Genomic DNA, 23,008 nt, shown 5'->3' on the forward strand with positions numbered 1-23,008 from the left:
TCATGAGGACTCGAAACGTCAACTCTTTTCTTCTCCGCCGATGCTGCCAGACCTGCTGAGTTTTTCCAGGTAATTCTGTTTTTGTTTTGGATTTCCAGCATCCGCAGTTTTTTTGTTTTTATTTTTTTACATTTCATTCTCTCTTGCCAGAGCTTAGCAGGTGGAATGAGCTCTGGGCTTAGCAAGGATTGCAGGCTCCCCTGTGGTGCAGGCTGTTATCGATTGTATGCTTTGCAGATGCAGCATGTCAGCTCTGTTCTATACAGGAACCAAAAGGAATTTCACTCCCTCAGTGTCCAGCTGGTGTGTAACAATGAGCAGTGAGTCAAGTAGGGCAATGTCTGGTATCCTGGCAGCAGTCATGAGTTATGAGGATACCATCACCTTCAAAGGTTTCAGCTCCTGAGGGATGACCTAATGGAGGTTTTTAATATTATGAAAGAATTTGATAAGGTAGACATAGAGAAGATGTTGCCAATTGCAGGGGAGACCAGAACTAGGGCTGTAAATATTGGAAAGCCACTAATAGGTCCAGTAAGAAATTCTGGAGAAATTCTTTACCCTTAGGGTGGTTAGAATGTGCAACTCGCTAACATAAGATTAGCATTTAAGCAGAATCTAGATAACACATGATGGAGTAAAGAATAGAAGGTTATGTTGTTGGGATTAGATGAAGGGTGGGAAGAGGCTTGTGTAGAGCAGAGACCCATTGGGCTGAGTGGCCTGTTTATGTGCTGTAAATGCTTTGTAATACTTAGTAAAAACTCCAATTATGGCAAATAACAAGTTTATTGTGTCAGTATAATCTAATTCAAAATAAGTCAATCTTCTTGCACAATAACTTCAGCTTCAGTTTGCAATTTCAGCATGATGTGCATGTTATGCACCTGATACCTTAAATGAAATGGAATTCAAAAAATGCTGATGTTTTCCTGACTAAATGTAATGTTACAGCTACGCAAAAAAAGGAGCAATCTAAAAGACCTCTGGAATTTAACTAGCAGTAAGGGCATCCCATGCAATTAATAATATTGCATGCATCATCCCAAATGGGATTTAATAGCAGGGTAGAGAGATCTGTAACACCATTATCATCATTGATATCAAAATCTTGAAACTTTGGAGTTGCATCAATTTTCTACCTCCCCTCAGAAAAATAAATTGAGACCTAGAAATAATGAAGCATAAAGCATTAAGATCATTTTAAGGTCTGAAACCTTTATGAAAGGGAGTGCTGAAATTTAATTTATTTATTCAGTTTTCATAAGTTGATTGCTGGACTGTGGTGTTGTCCTCTGAAGGTCTACAGGAAATTATCTTAATTTTAATTCATCATCTTGCAGCAAGAAAGCCTTAAAATCACTGCTGATGATTGTCTGCTTTTAAGAAAGAGAGGACTTGCATTTATTATAGTGCCTTTCATGTATTCAACATGGCCCAGAGTGCCTCATAGCCAGTGAAGTACCTTAGAAGTGTAGGCACAGGTCTTAATGTCAGGAAATGCAGCAACCAGTTTGCACAATGTAAGATCCAGTAAGGAGCTAAGTGATCAGATATTCTGTTAATCTGGCTAGGGAAAGTGCTATCACTGAGTTACGGCTGATTCAGTAAGGGTTACGGGGATGTCACATTGTGGGCTCTATTCCTGTGCCTGAAGGATGCGGGCAGTGCAGAAAAATTGAGCAAGGAGAAGAGTGTGCCCAGAAGGGAGCCAAGCAATCCAGTATCCTTAGAAGCAAGACCCGGAAAATCTGCCCCATGTGTTTTATTAGATTATTACAGGATTATCAAATTTTAAGCATGTGACAGCTTTGTTTTGTTTCTGTGAAGTTAGAATGCCATTGGTTAAAGAACTGCTTGGAGATTGCTCTTCACCTCAAAAGACTGACTTCAACCTTGCCTAATGCATAATGACAGGGAAGGGGAAGGACTGCTGTGAAGCTTCACAAGTAAAATAGTGTTCTGAACAGAACCTTAAGGTCTACCAATGTGAAGAGTTAAATTGTTGGGTTGTGCAGTAGAGGGAGCTCCTCACCTATAACAGCTGAGGGGGTGGTTCCTGACGTGTACCAAACCTCCAGCCCATGCAACTCTTATTAACTTTAATTAGGTGAAAATAATTCCAGTAAGTGAGGCAGGAAAAGCTTATAATGGGTCAGGAAAGATCAGAGGCAGCAGAAAGCAAGGACTGGAAATGTAAAGATATACTCATTGAGGTTACTTGAGGTGGATCCCATGGTATTGTTTCAAAGAGAAGGGAGTTCTCCCCTGTGTTCAGTTCAATCTCACTCAGCAAGCATCACTAAAATAGATCATCTGGTCTTATATCTAATTATTCTGTGGAAGCTTGCTGCACACAAATTGGCTGCTGCAGTTCTTTACATGACTACACTTCATTGGCAGTAAAACGCTTTGGCACATCCTGAAGTTGTGTAAGGTACTATATAAATTTAAGTTTTTTCTGTTGTCTCTCCAGTTAATTGTCCTTCCCTGTTTTTTGCCCGATCCCTTTTGCTGCAATCTCCCCAACATTTGTTTCTTCTGACACAGGCTTTTGAGTAACCATCTACCTTTTCAGCCCACCACTGGTGGCCCAATGCTACCACAATCCTACTTTTTGGAAATCCCTATCTAAATGCCCCTGCCTTTCCACTTCTCAGTCTGCCTTTAAAGACCTCTCAGACCCTATCATTTTGATTAAACTCTTGGTCACTACTCCTAATCTTCCCTCTGTCTAATCTCTCCCCTCTGTCTAGTTTCTCCACTCCAGCTCAATGCTGGTTCTCCTTATAATTTCCTGCGAGGAGCTGGGGGTCATTTTTCTTATGTTGGAGTTGTTGAAAAAGCATTTTTGCAGCAAAAATAAAGACAGATTCTAAAAACAATTGTAATGCTACGATTGAAGGAATGTTCCTCAGGAAAGGCAGAGTACAAATTTGTACCCTTAAGGTGATCATCATTAAATGCTGCCAAAAGTTGGAGATAGACTGTCAGTGGAATTTGCTCAATGTGGCACCTGTGGGAAACTTGGTGCAAGCACGTCTCACAAAATCTACAGAGTGCATCATCGGGCCATGTGACAGCTGCTGAACCTGTTCCTGATGATAACATCTTACATCTACTTCCTTTACCTGTTGCACATGTTTTAGTAGTGTACTCCTCTCTTCACAGTGTGATAAGAGATCAGCTGTTTCATTGCAGATGTCAACTATTATAAAGAAAATGGAGTATAAACAACAGGGTGCAGTTTGCTCACTAATAATAGGGAAGAAAATGGCTGAACAACCATTCATGTCTGCTTGGACAATGCAAGATTAGATTTATTACCACGGTGATAAGACTTTGGGGGCAGGGCTCAGTGAATTCCTCCATCTGTCTTATTCTTCAGATCCTAAGCAATAAGTTCCTACATGTCAGCATGACTAATTATACTTTTAGTTGTAAACTGCTGAACAAGCTGCACTCGACATTGAATAATGGTCCATTTAAAGAAAACTGAAAGATAAACAATGTTTACTTCAAAAACCTGGAGTTTCTTAACCTATTTTCCTGCCTCATTTGCCTTTTGTGAAGAACGGAGAACCAGACTTGAAAAACTTATAGCTTCCAGTTTAAATCGGAGTGTTGGGGGCTGGGGGGGGGGGGGGGAGTTAAACTACTTTGACATTTTAGGAAACTTTTGGGATTTTTCAAATATTATTTCCTGAAAAACTACCAATTTTAAGCCTTTGATCAACCTATTGTACTGTCTTGTTATGTGCCTCGGTGATAAATTTTGTTTGACAGTTGCTGCTGTAAGTTGCCTTGGAACATTTAAAGGTATAAATGTAATTTGTTTGATTTGGAGTATGGTGGGTTTGTGAGTTATTGTAAGTTATTGTTTTCCTTTCCTTTCCTTTGGAGAACCATTCAAATTCTGCTTTCTATCTCCCTTGATGGCTCAACTGGGATTAGGACTTACATGGAAGTAAGAACCCACATCTCACCAGTCAATGGAATTACACCCTTCTGCTATATAATTTCACTTATGACTTCTGCCTGAACAAATTAGAATGCCTGAAGAATATCATTAACCACTTTTCCGTCAGCAGTTAGGTTCTCATGAGCCTTTCATAGGATCATCTCATACAGCATACAAGCAACACAGGCTCATCGTGCCTATGTCAACACTTTGAAATAGCAATCCAATTAGACCAACTCCCCTGCTCTTTCCCCATAAATATTTCTCTTTTTCAATTATATATCAAGTTCTCTTTTGAAAGTTACTATTGAATCTACTTTCACCATCCTTTCAGGCATTGTATTTCAGATTATAACAACTTGCTGGGCAAAGAAATGTCTCCTGATCTCTCCTCAGATTCTTTTGGCAATTATCTTAAATCTTTGTACTCTGAATATTGATCCTGTTCGCAGTGGAAACAGTTTATCCTTATTTACTCTATCAAAACCCCTCATAGTTTTTGTGTGTTGTAGTATTTTTTAGACATTTAGCCTTTTGCTGGTAATGGGTGGGCCTCTCATTAGAAATCCCTCTATCTGAGGTATCTGGAAAAAATGGAGCAGATCTACTGAATGGTATCTGGCAGGTGAGGCTGTGCTAGAGGTGTTTTATACCACTTGCCTTCAAAGTCTGTGTGGCTACATGACAGTAGTCACTGCACTTCAAAAAATAATTATTTGTGCCAAGTGTTTTGAGACATTTCAGTGTAAAAGTTGCCATGCAAACAGTGATTATTATGGTTCAGATACCTACTGGATAAATTACTAAACCATTTGGGGGTGGGGGTGGTTGTGCGGGTGGGAAAGCTTGGATGTGTTACAATTAAAACAGCTAAATGAGGAAAATTAAAGAGAATAGTTTAGAATTATGGATAAACACATTGGAAATTTTAACTTAATTCCTGGGCAACTTACTTGCTGGAATTAATGTGATGCGCATGAGTTAGAAGCCAACAAATAGAGAACATACCTGAAGCAATGCCATAAAACTATTAAAAATGAAACAGTGGAAAATGATGACTTGTACCATTATCATTGACACTAACAAATTACTTAGTTAAAAACCAAAGTAATAAGGAGAGATGTAACTATTGCGCTTACATTAACACCAAGTTACCTAACTGCTCGAAAAACAATTTAATAAAAATTAGACTGGAAAGGATTGAAAATATTCAGGCATGGGACATAATTGAGAACAATACCTCAAGCTTATAAGTTTTTCTTGTTACCAGGTCAAGGGGAAGAGAACATTTTTCTCCTTGCGGGCAGTCCTTGGCCTCTATTCGTTTCTTCACCTTCCTGTAACAGAATAGCTGAGATCAGTAAATCACCATCGAAGAGCCCACAGTTTGCTATTCTGTAGTCCAACCTACCAGTGCTCCCATGAGCTGTGGCACTCCTGTATCTCATTGCATATATAAGCTTAAAAATACAGTCAAATCAATTTGAATGGTGTGTTTGTTATTCCAATTTTGCTGGAAATTGAAGTCACCAGGGCATCAGCTGATGGTATACACAGGCTCCTGTATGCAAAATCTAACATTAATTACTTTTTCCCCTGTTTCTTATTAGGAGCAAGTCGTTCCTGTTTTCTGCAGTTTATGCTGCATTGATCTTTGCAGGGCAGTATTACATGAGAGAGCGGAAGAAATTTGAACTTCGGAAACCATTAGTCTTGTGGTCACTGACCCTTGCTTTATTCAGGTGGGTGACTGAAATGTCATAGCAATTTATACTTTTTTTAAATGATAAGTAGCACAGATCATTGTGTTCCACTGCGCAGGGGCTGACAAAGAATCGATCCCTTATTCCTGAGATTACGGTCTCAGACATGCTGAATAGAGAAGGGAAACGTGGAGCAGAATTAAGAGAGAAAATAGTAAAGGAATCTCCACGGGCCAACTGTAAGGACAGGAGTGGCCAAGTGCGGTTTATGAGATTTTGATGATCACTCAGTTCTTTGAACATAGCAGTTAAGTGGCCCAAGGAAAGACCAGCTAAGAGTTTTGATAAAAGATTATTGTTTTCATCAGAGGGTAACATAATCAGTTTGCAAAAATTGTGAAACTGGTAGTTTGTGTAATGAAAATTTTCTATGTCAGGTCCAGTGATTCATAAATTTCTATAAAAATGTTGATAGAAGCAGTAAACAAATTGAATGAAGGGTAGAGGTTTAACGTCCAGTTGGCTTTTTAAATTTACTAAGAAGTTCACATGATTCTTAACAAATTAGGCATTGGGAATCAATTAGGTTAACAGAAGTGGGGATTGCATTTGAAGGATTCTACATTAAGGTTTCTTTGGAAAAGCACACGGTATCAATATCAGAGGCCTCCAAATGGAGAACAGGTTTGTGCCCATCATACTGGGCAAGACTGAGGTCTCGATTTTAGCTGTCTCGCAATGGGAAAGTGCCAAGAAAAAGGAAGTCTCTTATCCACAAGAAGTGGAGCACTATTCTGCTGTTGGTTTGGATGTGCCCAAGTGACAACCTGGAAGCAGTTCAGTAACCCAATCTCTCTTGGCTGTAGTTGGTGCATTGACCATAAGACTTAGGAGCAGAAGTAAGCCATTTGGCAAATCGAGTCTGCTCCACCTTTCAGTGAGATCATGGCTGATCTGATAATCCTCAATTCCACTTTCCTGCCTTTTCCTCATAACCCTTGACTCCCTTACTGATTAAAAATCTGTCTACCTTGAATATACTTAACAACCCAGCCTCTACAGCCCTTTGTGATAAAGAATTCCACAGATTCACTACCCTCAGAGAAGAAACTCCTCCTCATCTCTGTCTTAAATGGGTGACCCCTTACTCTGAGATTATGCCCTCTGGCCCTAGACTCTCCCACAAGGGGAAACAGCCTTTCAATGTCTATGCTGTCAAGCCCCCTAAGAATCTTACATGTTTCAATAAGATCGCCTCTCATTCTTCTAAACTCCAAAGAGCACAGATCCAACCTACTCAACCTCTCCTCATGAGAAAATCCCTCTGTACCTGGGATCAATCTAGTGAACCTTCTCTGGATCGCTTCCAATGCCAATATATCTTTCCTTAAATAAAGGAACCAAAAATATTCACAGTATTCTAGGTGCGGTCTAACTAGTGCCTCGTAGAGTTTTAGCAAGACTTCCCTATTTTTATACTTCATTTCCTTTGAAATAAAATTCCATTTGCCTTCCCTATTACCTGCTGGACTTGTATGTTAGCTTTTTGGGATTCATGCACAAGGACTCCCAAATCCCTCTGTGCTGCAGCTTTCTGCAGTCTTTCTTCATTTAAATAATATTCAGCTCCTCTATTCTTCCTGCCAAAATACATAACCTCACATTTTCCAACATAATGACCAGGATTTTACAGTAGGCGTGCAGGCGTGGGCCCGAAACGTCAGGCGCCGTCTTGTGTTGTTTCGTTCGGCAGGCGCGGCCGGAGTCAGCTGCATGCTCGCCAATAATCGTTGGCCTATTAAGGCCATTAATGAAGTAATTAATGTCAAGTTTACGCTGCCTGTGCAACCTTACAGTTGGCAGGCAGGCGAAACGGCCAAGCGGCCTTTATGATTTTTAGGAAACCTCATCCAGGAGAGGGATGAGGTTTCCTAAAGCTTTAATGAATTAAATTTTAAAAGTTTTTCCAAAAAATAAAAACATATCCCATCTGATGTGAAACAGTTACATGAGGGGACATATTTCATTAAATTTTTATTGATTTTATTTATTGTTTTCACAAGCGCTTCAATCTCCCTGAGGCAGTTCTGTGCCTCAAGGAGATTGAAGCGCACACAGAGGAGCGCTGGCCCCGACTCTCTTCCCTCCCCCCCCCCCCCCCGCCTGCACAAATAGCGTGCTACTGCTCGCATATTATGCTGGGTGGCCTTAATTGGCCTGCCCGTGTAAAATGGCGGCGCCGAGCTGATCGCGGTCGGCTCCGCGATTGCTCCCGCTGAGCCTGCCTGACGCGGGAAAATTTCAGATTTCAGGCCTGTATCCATCTGCCAAGTTTTTGCCCACTCACTTAACCTGTCTGTATCCCTCTGTAGACTCCTTGTGTCATCCTCACCACTTGCCTTCCCACCTATTTTTGTGTCATCTGCAAACTTGGCAATTGTACATTCACTTCCCTCATCTAACTCATTAATATATATTGTAAATAATTGTGGTCCCAGCATTGATCCCTGTGGCACTCCACTAGTTACAGGTTGCCATCCTGAAAATGCCCCCCATATCCCAATTCTGTCCTCTATTAGTTAGCCAATCCTCTATTCATGCTAATATACTACCCCCAATACCATGGGCTCTTATTAAGTAGCCTTATGTGTAGTACCTTATTGAACGCCTTTTGGAAATCCAAATATATTACACCTACTGGTTTCCCTTTATCTATTCTGCTTGTTACCGCCTCAAAGAATTCTAATAAATTTGTCAGGCATTGTTTCTCCTTCATGAAGCCATGCTGACTCTGCTTGATTATATTTTGCATTTCCAAATGTTCTGTCATATCCTTTATGATAGATTCTAACGTTTTCCCATCGACGGATGTTAAGCTAATTGGCCTATAGTTACCTGGGGTAAAATTTTAGGCTCGGCAGGCAGGGGCATGCTAGGCCCGACCCGACCGAGTGTATAATGTCACGCGGTATTTCGTTTGGTGAGCACACGCCGGAGTTGGCAGCGTGCCCACCGACAATTAAAAGGCCTATTAAAACCATTAAAAAGTTAATTAAAAGAAATATTTCGCTGCTCATCCAACCTTATGGTTGGCAGGCAGCCGAAAAGACTTTTTTGGAAACCTCATTCCACAGGCGGAATAGCAAATAAAAATCAAATGAAAACTTTATTTTTTCATTAATAACATGTTCTTGCTCATGTGCCAGAGTCACATGAGGGGACATGTTTCATAAATTTTTAAAATCTTTAATATTTCTTTTGAAATCAGTTCATCTCCCTGAGACAGTTCTGCCTCAGGCAGATTAGGTAGTGTGTACTCGGGCGCATGCTCGCATTCTCCCCCTGCCCATACAGGCAGTGCTGAGCATTGCTGCTCGCGTTTCACACTGAGCGGGCCTTAATTGGCCTGCCAGCGTGAAATTGCCTTCTAGGCCTGATCGTGGGCGGCTTCCCACCAAGCCCACGTGCCAAGGGCAAAATTCTGCCGTTGGCTTTTGTCTCCCTTTTTGAATAAAGGCGTTACATTGGCAGTTTTCCAATCTTCAGGGACTTTTCCAAAATCTAAGGATTCTTGGAAGATTATTACCAGTACATCCACTGTTTCTGAGGCTTTAATATCCTAGGATGCAACCCATCAGGTCCAGGGGACTTACTGGCCTTTAGCCCCATTAGTTCCCCTAGTACTTTTTCCCTAGTGATAGCTATTATATTTATTTCCTCCCCGCCTTTTGCTCCATGATTCTTTAGTATTTTTGGAATGCTATCAGTATCTTCTACTATGAAGACTGAAGCAAAATATTTATTTAACTCCTCTGCCATTCCCTGGTTCCCCATTATTATTTCCCCAGCCTCATTCTCTGAGGGGCCTATGTTCACTTTGGCCTCCCTCTTCCTTTTTATATATTTAAAGGAGCTCTTACTGTCTGTTTCTATATTACTTGTTTGCCCACAAAATTTATTTTCTCCCTCTTTATTTTTTTTTTGGTCATCTTTTGTTGGTTTTAAAATTTTCCCAATCCTCTGGCTTACCACTAATCTTTGCCACATTGTATGTTTTTTCTTTCAATTTGATGCTGTCCTTAACTTCCTTGGTTAACCATGGTTGGTTTATCCCCTTCCTTGAATCCTTCTTCCTCACTGGGATATATCTTTGTTGTGAGTCATGAACTATTTTCTTAACCGTCTACCATTGTTCATCAACCATCTTTTCTGCTAAACTGCTTTCCCAATCCACTCCAGCCAACTCCCCTCATTCCATTGTAATTACCTTTATTTAAGTTTAGCACAGTTGTTTCTAACCCAAGTTTCTCTCACTCAAACTGAATGCTGAATTCTACCATATTATGGTCACTGTTTCCTAGGTGATCCTTTACTCTGAGATCACTTATTAAATCTGCCTCATACATTACCAGATCAAAAATAGCCTGATTCTTGATTGGATTCACAACATATTGTTCCAAGAAACTGTCCCGAATACACACTATGAATTGTTGCTTGTGTCTACCTCTGCCAATTTGAGTTTCCCAATCTACATGAAGATTAAAGTCACCCATGATTAATGTACTGCCTTTTTTTACATGCCCTCATTATCTCCTGATTTATTCTCTGTCCTACAGTATAGCTACTGCCAGGGGGTCTATAGACTACTCCCACCAGTGTCGTCTTCCCCATGTTATTTCTTAACTCTGCCAATATGGATTCCACATCTTCCGGTCCAAGATAATTTCTTGCTATTGTACTTATTCCATCTCATACTAACAAAGCTACCACACCACCCCTTCCTTCTTGCCTGTCCTTTTGAAAAGTCACATACCCTGGAATATTTAGATCCCAGCTTTGATCTCCTTGTAACCACGGACAGGATTTTGCCCTTGGCGGGAGTGCTCGGCGGGGGTGGGCAGGAAGCCAACCACTACCCACGATCAGCTCCGCTCCGCGCTTTCATGCTGGCGTTGAAACAAGCCTATACAGGTGACCACTGGAGAGATATCAGCAGAAGATTCTGATGAAGCACTATGTATGATACAACAGGTTGATTCCATCAAGTCTATAGGTGATAAATGGCTTGTGGCTGTTACTCTCCTTTGTGGTCATCGTTGTATCAAGTGAACAAGAAGTATCATATATACACTGGTGCATCATGCCACATCATGACCTTCACAGACCTGTGTGAAGTGGCTCAACATGGTGATCCAAAAATGAAGTCCTCGAAATTAATATTGAAGCTAAATGTTGGCATGATACTCATACCAAGAGGACACACTAATCTGAGAGCCCAATGCAGTAGCAAGAAGGGAATTCTAGAGTTCCAGATCATAGGTCCCTCACCTCAACTGAAGCAAGTCTAAAGCTTGGACTGGTAACCTTGAACATACCAACAGAGGTTTACAACCTGTCGCTGTATGCAAAAACCAATGACTGCTGAAAGTTCCTGGAGGAGTACAATGATGTGTTTACAGTGCTGGGATGTCTACCAGGAGAATGTAATCTAGAAGTAGATGAGAATGTAAGACCAATTCAGCATCTGTCAGGAAGAGTTCCAGCTGCCCTTAAGTCAAGCCTAAAAGACAAGAGAGAAGAGCTGGAAAAGAGAGGAGTAATCAAGAAAGTGACAACTCCTACAGACTGGATTAGCAGAATGGTAGCAGTAAAACAACCTGGAAAGCTGCGAGTACGCTTAGACCCAAAGGATCTAAATAAAGAGCTGAAGAGATCTCACTACCCCCTGCCAACCATCCCTACTAGAAGAGTATTAACGCAGACAGCATGAGATAGCCAGTGATCTTCCTGGAGTGGAAGCAGTTGTGGTTGATCTTCCAGTCTATGGATGTGGAGACACAATGGAAAAAGCCATGGCTGACCATGATCAGAATTTAATATGACTGCAAGAGAGAGCTCATCAGATGAACCTGAAGCTGAGCAAGAAAAAATTGCAATTAAAGATGCCTGAAGTCAAGTATATAGGCCAGTTACTGACAGCAAAAGGTCTTTGCCCAAATCTTGACAAGGTGAGAACTGTAGCAGCGATGCAGTGGTCAATAGATATGAAAGTGGTGCAACAGTTTGTTGGATTCATGAATTATTTAGCAAAATTTTTGTCTAATCTGCCATTGGCGTATGAACCATTACACAAGCTCACTGCCAGGGAGGTGCAGTGGTATTGGGGCACTGAACAAGAAGCAGCATTCGCTAAAATCAAACTGCTAGTGATGACCACACCAGTGCTGAAGTGCTAAGACATCAATGTCAGTGTGACGCCTGTTACAATGATGACGGCAGAAGGAGAGTATCAAGCAAACAAGAAATGTCAATAGACAGTGGGGCATTATGCAACCATCGTGACCTTCACAGACCTGTGCTGAAGTACTAAGACATCAATTGCAGTATGATGCCAGTGAGACAGGTCTTGGAGCAACCCTAATGCAGCAAGGACAACCAGTTACATTTGCATCTAGGGTACTAATGCAGACTGAATGATGCTACGTTCAGATCGAGAAAGGTTCCTGGCTATTGTTTTTGCTTGTGAACATTTTCATTAATACCTGCTTGGGAGAGACAAAGTAACAGTGGAGCCTGGCCACAAGCCACTTCAAAGCATTTTTCTCAAACTGCTGCCATCTGCTGTAAAGCGTCTGCAAAGAATGTTACTTCCTTTTACAGAGATATTATCTGGATGTGACATACAAGGAAGGGAAAGTACATTGCAGACATGTTGTCAAGAGCAGCACTTCCCATGAAGAAAGTTGAGGATGCTACAACAGAATGTGAAATCTTCCAGATTCAATGTGAAGCAGCAGCTTGATCTGGAAGTCATCAACCCAGCAGAAGCATCGAATCTGACATACAAGCGCCTTGCTCAAATCAAGTGAACTACCCAAGAAGATGCAATTCTTCAAGTGCTATGGGAAGTGGTAATGAAAGGATGGCCTGAGAGCATAAGGACACAACTATGGTCACGAGCATATTGGGCATACCGAGATGAACTAACAGCCCAAAATGTACAAAGGAAATAGAGCTATCATTCCTCAGTAGATGAGAGGAGATATGCTGCAGCACATCCTGCAAGCCATCAAGGAATTGAATTGAGTCTGGGGAAGGCAACAGAATTGCTCTACTGGCCAAACATGAGCAATGAAATTAAAGACCATATTGGCCAGTGTGGTGCTTGTAACGATTACCATGCTAAACAAGCTAGAAAGCTGTTGGTGACACACAACATCCCAGACAGACCATGGATGAAGCTTGGAGTGGACCTTTGTGTTATAACAGGAACTGATTATCTTTTCACTGTAGACTACTATTCTGACTACTGGGAGTTAGACCAGCTGACTTTAGTAACGACAAGAGAAATAGCAGAATGCCTGAAAGCACACTTCAGCCATTATGGCATTCTAGACATTGTGATGAGTGACAGTGGCCCCCAGTGAAGAATTCAGACATTTCACAAAGGATTGGAAAACTCAATACTACACATCATTTCTGCACTATCCCCAGTTGAATGGAAAGCCTGAGGTGGCATTGAAAATTGCCAAAGGAATCATTAAGAAATGAGCAAATCTAGCACAGATGTACACGAGGCAATCCTTGAGGGGACAAATGCACTGACTGAAGGTATGGAAAGTAGTTGAGTCCAAAGACTAATGTCGCACTGCACCTAAGCTACTCTTCTAATAGCAAAAAAAGCTACTGAAACCAGAAGTAGTAACAGCCTTGAGTGAAAAAATCAAGCTGAAACAGCAGAAAGCCAAATTTCATTTTGAGAAGACTGCCGTTGTCAGATCTGAGCAATGGAGAGCCAGTCAGAGTACAAAACTTCAAAGCTCTCAACAGTAGCCAGCCCACATGGAAACTTGGGATATATGTAGAGAAATTGTCAGCTTGATCACATGCAGTGGAAGCTAACGACCAAATATACTGGTGCAACTGCAGGCACGTACGAACAAATAACAAAGGTGTTTCTTCACTTGCTTCACTGTCGGCCAAGAAGATGGGATCTCATCAGCTGTACAGAGCACAGAACGACCATCGCTTCCAGAGGTCCAGTTGATCCCAACAATGGACATGGAATAACACAGGTACCACGGCAAAAACGTGCTACAGGAATGACACTCTCCAGACAAGGAACATCACCCAGAAAAACAGCCAATGACAATGCACATGTGTGCCATTAAGAGACCTGCATGATTTAAAGACTATGTATGAAATGCAGATGCAGAGACTGACTAGTAGAACAAAGAGTTGTTAATGCATGAGAATAGTGGGTAACTTGGGTAACTCAGTTACACCTGAACGTGCATGTAAGTGTGTCTTCTGTTCGATAGGAAAAGGGGGGGATGTTTGGATCTCTTGTTCGTTATGTAAAGTGGGATGTTTTGAAATGCAATAGTTCTATATGTCTGACCTGGCTTGCTACAGTCATGTGACCTCTGTAAGCTGCTTTCTTACAATCAGTTCAATAAAAACATACCCTGAGAAAGCACTGCTGTCTTTGAACACAATAACATTAAACATCTCACATTGTGTGTCAGCAAACTAACCAATTGGCACAGGAGAATAATAATGTTCCAGGTAATAGATGTAAAAGTGGAGATAACAGTTCAGGACATCATTTGAATTGGTCACTAGATTGTTGCCATGGAAGCAATCTCAAGTGTCCTTTTCCTCCTCACAATTCCTGGGAAAGCTACCAATAACCAAAAGCTAATTTATCACAGAGCTGGTTTCACATTCCAATTGAGTCAGTCATTGCCCAGTATAAATATTTTTACATCTTCCCTGTTACACCTACCACTCCAGGTTGACACACTATAAAGCTTGCAAGCTCATAATGGCTTTCATAGAGTTACCAATAATCTAAACTGGAGTGCCAAGTAGAATTTTTAACATTTAGAAGTAACTTGAGAAATTGTGTGTAATTAACAAAGAATCTGATAAAGGCCCCATTACATAAATTGCAGTACATGTGTGATATTTCCATTAAATATTTGTCAGATTTCCTGCACAGATCGTCAGATTCTGCAAAGAAAAACAGATCCACCAATTGGATTTCAAGAGGTTGTTCAAAGCATAAACAAACATAGCTACATTTTTCACTTTACTTATTCCTTTGGCAAATATTGGACTTCAATATAAAATACTGAAAGGGAACAGTTTCAACTTCACTAACTTATTTGCAAATTGCAGCTAATGCTTTCAGGAGAGAAAAGAATCAGCATTTGTTGTTAAAGCACTGACCTTCGCTCACCTTGAGGAAAAGAAGCAAAACTTGGTGATTTTTCAGGCACTTAACTGTTGATTTTTTTCAACACTACGCTTAGGATTAACCAGTAAGAAAATGCTGTTGTGGATCCACATTCAACCATCAGCCTTTTAAAAATATAATTATGCTTTGATAAGAATTGATTTGTAAGATTAACCAAATGTAAACCTTTCACCATATGAACCAGCATTAGCAAATGTTAGGTCTGTGTGGCCACAACAGATCCTCATAATGGCAAAATTGGACTTAATTGTCAGTCAAAATTATTTGCCGACATCCCATTTTGTGTAGAAAGAAACTTGTAGATATGGTGCCTGTTAATGAAATGCATCTGAATTTTTGTAGTTGATTGAATTCCGATAGGATTGGATAGCTGTATTGACTTCACAGCTTTTTTCTAGGTGTGTTTGTGTGTCTGCTGTGATCCTAAATACAGCATAAAGATCCCGGTAGTGAGCCCGCTGTCCCTTTGCTCCAACAAACATGCTTAAAGCAATGGAATATTTTTAAGTCAACTGTCATGTAATGCAAGGTGACATAATGCCCTGAATGCATTGCACATCACGAGAGGCATCATTGTTTCTTATCTGTACTTTGACAGGGGTCTGACTCAAATTAAATAAGTGCCAATTCTGTGCATCACTCAAATAAAGCAGGATGAGGCATTTCATATAGGTTGACACATCCTGCCCATACCTGGTATAACAGCAGCAATGTAAGCTTTCTCTTCTTGGAATAAAGATGTTTTTTGTTTACGCTGCTATCCGTTGCAATGTGTGCAGGATGTTTCTTTTCCCGCTTTCTTGCAATAATTCTGTTTAACAATTCCAGGCTATCAGATTCCAAGACTTTTGGATATCTGTTCCTTTTCAATGTTGAGTGATACTTGTTCAGGGGAAGGAAATCAAGGGAGATACTTCATGATCAAACTTCTCCCCCTAGACATGCCTTAAAAAAGAAAGATGTAGATATTTGTTTTGATTACCATTGTTCAAATAATGGCAGTTTTGCCACTTTGTTGGTATGTACCATTTTGGATTTATTTTCTTTTTTGACTGTTCCATTAATATCAAATTACTGAGAAGCTTGAGGTCACACTTGCAGCCCTTAAGGGTTCTTTATGCGTACTGCTTCCTAACTACCATCCCACACTGTCCTTAAACCCCATTTTAGCAAGTGCCTGATATACAAAATCGGGCCAACTCTGGAATGTCCGGAGGGAACAGTTTGTGAAAATTAAAAGCCAGCAATGCTTCATTCCTCCTACCTCTGTGCTGGCTTTGTAAAATATTCCCTTATCTCTCTCTCTCTCTGAGGTAGTGTTAATTTCTAAATCATTCTCAGCCAGACGACCCTCTCAGTTTTCTGAATTTTCACTACGTCTGATTGAAATACTTATTGCAGATTCCTGGTTCCTTCCTTCAGTTATTGAGAGGTGAAATTCTTGTTTTATGACAACTGCTTACATATATTGTGTGTGTCTGTGTATATATGCCCCAACACACTTCATGAGAGAATAAAAAGCCATTTACAGTCATATTTTGATATTTCTTTTCAATATTTGCATTTATTTGTAATTTTGATGCTCTTCTATAACTTTCCATAATGACTTCTTTTACAGTCTGAGCACAGTGGGGACCGTAATAAGCTAAAGGCCTAGGGCTGAAGTTTACTAGTATTGTGCGATTCATAGGTGTTTAATTTTCTATCAGGGCTGATGACAGTGTAGGTCAAAATAATTCTTCCTAGTTTGACGTAGGTGTTGTGTGAAAGCAGAGGAGAAATTATCTCAAAATGACGGGTAGTTTCAAAGCAGTCATTTGTTTTCAGTCAGGGGCACCAGGCAGGGAAATGCTGGAAGCAGCCCAAAGGCCCATAGAGTCATGAGTTTAGAATGCTTTGTAATGTTAGGGCTGTGGCAGTTCAAAATGCTGGGCTAGTGGCAATATGCTTGTCCCTACCCTTTGTACAGTAGAATGTTATGTAGCGAACCACCCTCTCATTAATGGGGAGGAGAGATTAAAGTGCACTGTTCAGTTTGGCTACTATATAAAATTAACATTAAAATGAAACTGGACATTGAAACTACTGGTTTTCATCATGTTAAGCTTGCATCTAGCTGCTTAAATAATACCCAAATAAGTGACGTGATAAGGCTGTACAAAGGCTTGGCACAGAGCAGATAACATGGCAACCCTATTTATTGGTGTGACAATTTTTGCAAACTTGGATTCACATGAACATCTGCAATTCTCTGTTCGACCTTTTCTCTATTGACTGCCTGGAGCAGTTTGACAACTTTCTGCAGTAACTGCTTTCACAACCAGCATTTTTGAATGTCGCTCACATATTCCAGCTAACACCAAGGCATTTCAGTAAAACTGCACACACACAAAGTGTGACTTTAGTGTTGTTTTAATTGTGTGAAAGGAGTTTAATTGAGTGATAAATGAGCCATCTGTTGGACAATCTGAAGCTTTTACTTTAGCACACCCAATTAAATTGGGAAGAAATGGTCCTGTTGCCCTTAATAAGCTATTGCAGTGGAATAGCATATCGTAGTTTAGAAGATCTTTCAAAAAAGTAAAGTGTTGTATTTAAATAGTGCCTTTATGAATACAGGATGTCCAAAAGTGATTTACAGCCAAATAAGTACTTTTGAAGTAGTAGCTACCATTGTAATGTAGGAAACGCAGCAGTTAATTTGCAGACATCAAGCTCCCACAAACAGCAATGTGATAGTGACCAATCTGTTCTTGTGATGTTGATTGAAGGGTAAATATTGGCCAGGAAAACTCCCTTCTTCAAAATAAGGCCCTGGGATCCTTTATGCTCACCTGAGGGGGCAGATGGGACCTCTGTTTCACAACTCATCCAAAAGACCGCACCTTCAACGGTGCAACATATCCTCATTACTGCAATGGAGCGTCAGCCTTGATTTTTGTGCTCGGGACTTGAACTCAACTTTGTGACTCAGGCGAGAGTGTTGGCACTTAAGTATAAGATGACCCTCTGAATTGGAATCTTCTCTGGCTATCAGTTTTTAACAAGGTTTTTTTATGTTGAAATATGGATTTTATTCCTTTTTCAATACAGAGAAAATATTTTTAAAAGGAGGACAGAGCTCTACATCTGTGAAGTGCCTTGGTGTGGGATTTACTCCTGTGTTAAAGGTGCTATATAAATGCAAGTGATTGTTGCTTCCCTGGTAATGGAGCTTGCACTTACACGCAGTAAAATCACCCAAATATTTTGACAACTGGTTCTATATTTGAAAATATCAAGTGAGCACAAGACTGAACAGGAATGAGTCATTCAGATTTCAAAAATAGTTTGATCAGTTACAAATTCTATGAGCAAATAATCTAACAATAAAACTGAGCGTCTACATAGCATATTCAAAATAAGCCATTGTAAATCAGAAGTAGGTCCAACTTGAAATAAAGCTTCGCAATATGCTAAAAGAAGCTCATGATCCTATCCCTGAAACATATTAATTCCTCATCTCAACAGGGAAAAATCTGTTCTGCTGTTGCCTTCCTATGCTCAATTAAAAATCCTACAGGCCTAACGTACACCTCTTAATAATGTTACAAACTTGCATCATTAAGAAGGTGCACATTGCTGTGAAGTGTCAGACAGGTAATTCCAGAAGGAGATGAGACAATAGGCTGAAAAAGATGGAGTATATTACCAGTTAACTAACTCTCACTATAACTAAAATATGTATTGTACCTATACAATAATTGGGATATGAAGTGTTGTGAAAATAATAGTGAAACTTTTCTTCCCCCACAGTATACTTGGTGCTTTCAGAACAGGGTGGTATATGTGGCATGTGCTGTACACCAGTGGCTTCAAGCAATCCGTGTGTGACCAGAGCTTCTACAATGGACCTGTGAGCAAATTCTGGGCATATGCATTTGTCTTGAGCAAGGCTCCAGAACTAGGTGAGAAAAAAAGACGTCACAGAATTGTGTCCATGTCACTGCCAGCCCATTTGTTCTGATTTTGTGTGTTTTGTCAGAATCGTTCACCCGATTTTGTGAGATAAACCTCTACTCTCCCTTTGCTGCAAGGTAAAATGAGCAAACTACAAATAATTAGCTACCTTTGGGTTCAGGTTGTAGCCAATGATTCTACCTCTCTTCTGTCCCTCCTCCTTCCAAGTAAGTTTGATTTTTTTTTTAAAAAACTCTCCCAACAGTGCAGTCAAACATATCTTTGGTGTAGTCTCTGCTTATGTTGTTTATTACAGTTAGTGTGCCGTAGAAGTAGGGAAAAGCCCCTATTTCACTAAGTTGTCAATGGCCTGATTTTTGCCTTTCCTGGCAGCATTTTTTTAAGCAGATGCGCTGCATTGTGATGTTGCACAGCTTTTCTCCTCTGTGCATGCTGGAACAAAGGCCTGGAGTTTCCGCTCAGCTGTGTTGTTATGGTATAATTCGCCCAAAATTGGCCAAATTAGTGCAAAATATCACATAACTTTAAGCGCAGATTACATTCGGCGCAAGTCAACTTTCTGCAATCTTTTGTGCTAGTTTACAGAACATTGTGCAAGAAGCAAAACTGGCCATGCCCCCAGACTTAATCAGTCACCACTGGGAGTTTCCATTAATTGCATTGGTTTGCAAACCTTTGAGGAGGATCTTAAAATTAAACTGATTTTTTTAGGATGCAAGGACACTAATAGATGCATTTCAAAAGATTTTGGATATATTTTTTAAACTTACTAAGAAACTGACTGCTGCATACCAATATAATTAGCAGAATCAACATGGTATTAGGAAAGGGAAACAGTATTTGACAAATGTATTAGTCTTTTGATGGTGTAACTAGCAGGGTAGATAGGGGTGAAATCGTGAATGTAGTATATTTGAATTTTTCGAAGGCATTTAATGAAATGTTACGCAAGAGGTTGTTACTCAAGATTAGAGCTCATGATATTGGATATAATTAGCATGGATTGAGAATTGGTTAAAGGACAGAAAACTGAAAGTAGGAATAAACAGGTCATTTTCAAATGGCAGAGCATAAAACTAATGGAGTGGTGCAAGGTTCAGTGCTTGGGTCAGCAATTTAAAATCTGTATAACTGACTTAGATGAGGAGACTGAGCATAATATGTCCAAGTTTGCTAATGATACAAAATTGAGTGGGAAAGTAAGCTGTGAGGAGGACACAAAGAGGCTGCAAAGGAAAATAGACCAGTTAAATGATTGGGCAGGAAGGTGACAAAAGGAGTACAATGTGGGAAAATGAGACATTATCCATTTGGGTAGAAAGAATGGAAAAGCAGAATTTTTTTTTAAGGATGAGAGACCAGTAACTGTTGGCATTTAGAGGGATTTGTGTGTCATGTACACAAAGCACAACAAGTTTGCATGCATGTATAGCAAGAAATTAGGAAGATAAATGGAATGCTAGCCGTTAATGCAAGTGAGTTGAGATGTGTGAGAGTATGAAGTCTGAGATCTCACCTGAATTACTGTGTATAGTTTTAGTCTCATTACCTAAAGAAGGATATACTTGCCTTAGAGGGGGTACAGAGGTAGTTCGTTATTTTGGTTTCTGGAATGAGAAGACTGAAAATGAGGAGAGATTGAGTAGAGTATTTTATTCTTTCAAGGGATGTGGGCGTTGCTGGCAAGGCCAGCATTTGTTCCCCATCCCTAAATTGTCTTGAACTGAGAGGCTTGCTAGGCTATTTCAGAGGATAGTTAAGAGCCAATCACATTGCTGTGGATCAGGAACATGTGGGCTAGATCAGGTAAGAATGACAGATTTCCCTCCCTAAAGGACGCTAGTGAACCAGAAGTTTTTACAACAATCGATAGTTTCATGGTCACTGTTACCAAGGCTAGCTTTATATTCCAGATTTTATTAATTGAATTGCTAGTCTAGTGACATTACCACTACACCACCACACGTAGACCTATGTTCCCTGGAGTTTAGCAGAATGAATGGTGATCTTATTGGAATTCTGAGAGGACTTGACAGGGTAGATGCTGAGAAGCTGTTTCCCCAGACTGAAAAGTCAAGAATGAGTCTCAGCGTAAGGCTACTCACGACTCAGATAAAGAGAAATTTCTTCACGCACTGGGTTTCGAATCTTTAGAAGTCTCTACCCCAGTGGGCTATGGATACTCAGTTATTGAATCCATTCAAAGAAATCAAGCAATGTAAGAATAATCTGGGAAAATGGAGTTGATGCAGAAGTTAAGCCAGGATCTTATCGAATGGGGACTATTCCTGCTATGTTCTGCATAGTGTTTTAAAAGTCATTTTCAGCTATTTAAAGTCAGTTTACTCCCAGGTTGTAGACTAGATATTCTGCTTAAAATGCTTATTTTGTGATAAGCCCATTTTCTGCTGTAGTAATCAAATTGAAACAAGTTACCAGCATTCAAGTATACTGAGGAATATTTTTTATCAACATTTTTTTTATTGCTTTGTGCTTTACGTTCAGAGAAATGCAAACGAGCTTGAGTGGAAATGGAAGAAAAAAAAACAATTAAAACTAGTGAAACTTTGGGTGCAATTTGCATCCAGATCACCAATTACATCCAAAGTGGCAACTCTATTGTAACATATGTAACCAAAATTATAAACAGTGATTTATGTTGTTAGCACTTTAAGGCACATTTTGGATATGGTTTTTTTCACAAGTATAAATGTGCAATTTTTTAATACTTAAGTGGCAGCCATGGCTCAGTTGGTAGCACTCTCATCTCACAGCCAGGCTCCACATTTTGCTAAGATTTGCTGAAATGTCTGATACCTTCTATTACAGGTGACACTATATTCATCGTTTTACGGAAACAGAAGCTGATATTCCTGCACTGGTATCACCACATCACAGTGTTGCTGTACTCCTGGTATTCCTACAAAGATATGGTAGCTGGTGGCGGCTGGTTCATGACTATGAATTATGGTGTCCATGCCTTTATGTACTCATACTATACCCTTCGCGCTGCAGGCTTTCATGTGCCACGTAGGTTTGCCATGTTTATTACCCTCACCCAGATCATGCAGATGATAATGGGCATGGTGGTGAACGTGCTGATTTACATGTGGATGCACGAGGGTCATTGCCCTTCTTTCTTTGCAAATATCGTCTTGTCTTCCATTATGTACTTTAGCTACTTCCTTCTCTTTTGCTGTTTCTTCTACGAAACCTACTTAAATAGGAAGAAGGGTTTAAAGGCAGATTAATCTCAGGGTGATGAACAAATTGAACGAGTAGTGTCAGTCAGTGGTTAATGCACAAACATGGATGGTGTTGTGGTTTTGTCAAAACGGTATGGAGTTATTTGATATTAACTGTGGAATGCTGTAGATTTTTATAGGATCACACTCTCCATGTTCACACTTCCTACTGCTCTCTCCATTAGAGCCTGTTAACTGGCACCATCTCCAGGAAACAGTGAAGGTGTCAGTGCTGGCAGATCCCAGAAAACTTGAACCTTATCCTTCCCCTGTTTTGTACAAACTGCACGATTTGAACCACGCAAAAGGTGGAGAAGCAATAAGTGGAGTTGTGTGGGACCATTTCAAAGCACGCAGAGGAGTTTAGTTATGGATTTAGAGTGTTTGATATGGAGATTATAAATGAAAGATTGGAAGAAGCCATATTTAGACTTGTTTCACAAGCCTAGTTGAGCTTCTTGTGTTATTTGAGACCAAAGCACAAGGATAAGGGACAGGGAAGAGTGGAAATATAGAGAATTTATGACAAATTCAAAAATAATTTGTTCAGGATTTTAGAGACTTCCAGTTTCACTGCAGTCCAGCTTGTGCACTAACCGCTTTATCGTGTGTGGAACGTTCTGAAGACACTAATCTTTCCCCACAACGAAATCTCATTGTCATTTTTCCCGATACTTATGATAGACCCTTTTCGTATGAGGCAATTAGATGCAGGATTTAGCATTCTACAGTGTTGGTCCTGCTGACTGGGGATATCTTCAAGGGGTACTGGATTTAGTCCTTCATAAGTTTGACATTGTAACAGAATTTAGGTAATCAATTGTACAAGACTTAGAGGGCTTTTCTTCTATTTATACAAACAACAGATACAAGACAG

The 23,008-nt window shown here is 40.1% G+C and overlaps 1 protein-coding gene across 1 annotated transcript in view; it reads left to right on the plus strand.

Moving 5' to 3' along the window:
* Positions 1 to 22,137, plus strand: part of LOC121270852 (elongation of very long chain fatty acids protein 6-like) — a 103,682-nt gene extending 81,545 nt beyond the window's left edge. The window contains exons 2-4 of the mRNA XM_041176391.1: positions 5,572 to 5,703; positions 18,722 to 18,873; positions 21,716 to 22,137. Coding sequence (XP_041032325.1) covers positions 5,572 to 5,703; positions 18,722 to 18,873; positions 21,716 to 22,137 — 706 coding nt within the window. The remainder of the gene's footprint in view (positions 1 to 5,571; positions 5,704 to 18,721; positions 18,874 to 21,715) is intronic.
* Positions 22,138 to 23,008: the final 871 nt, after the last annotated feature.

This window comes from Carcharodon carcharias, chromosome 28 (genome assembly GCF_017639515.1).
Source record: "Carcharodon carcharias isolate sCarCar2 chromosome 28, sCarCar2.pri, whole genome shotgun sequence".
NCBI classification, from domain to species: domain Eukaryota; kingdom Metazoa; phylum Chordata; class Chondrichthyes; order Lamniformes; family Lamnidae; genus Carcharodon; species Carcharodon carcharias.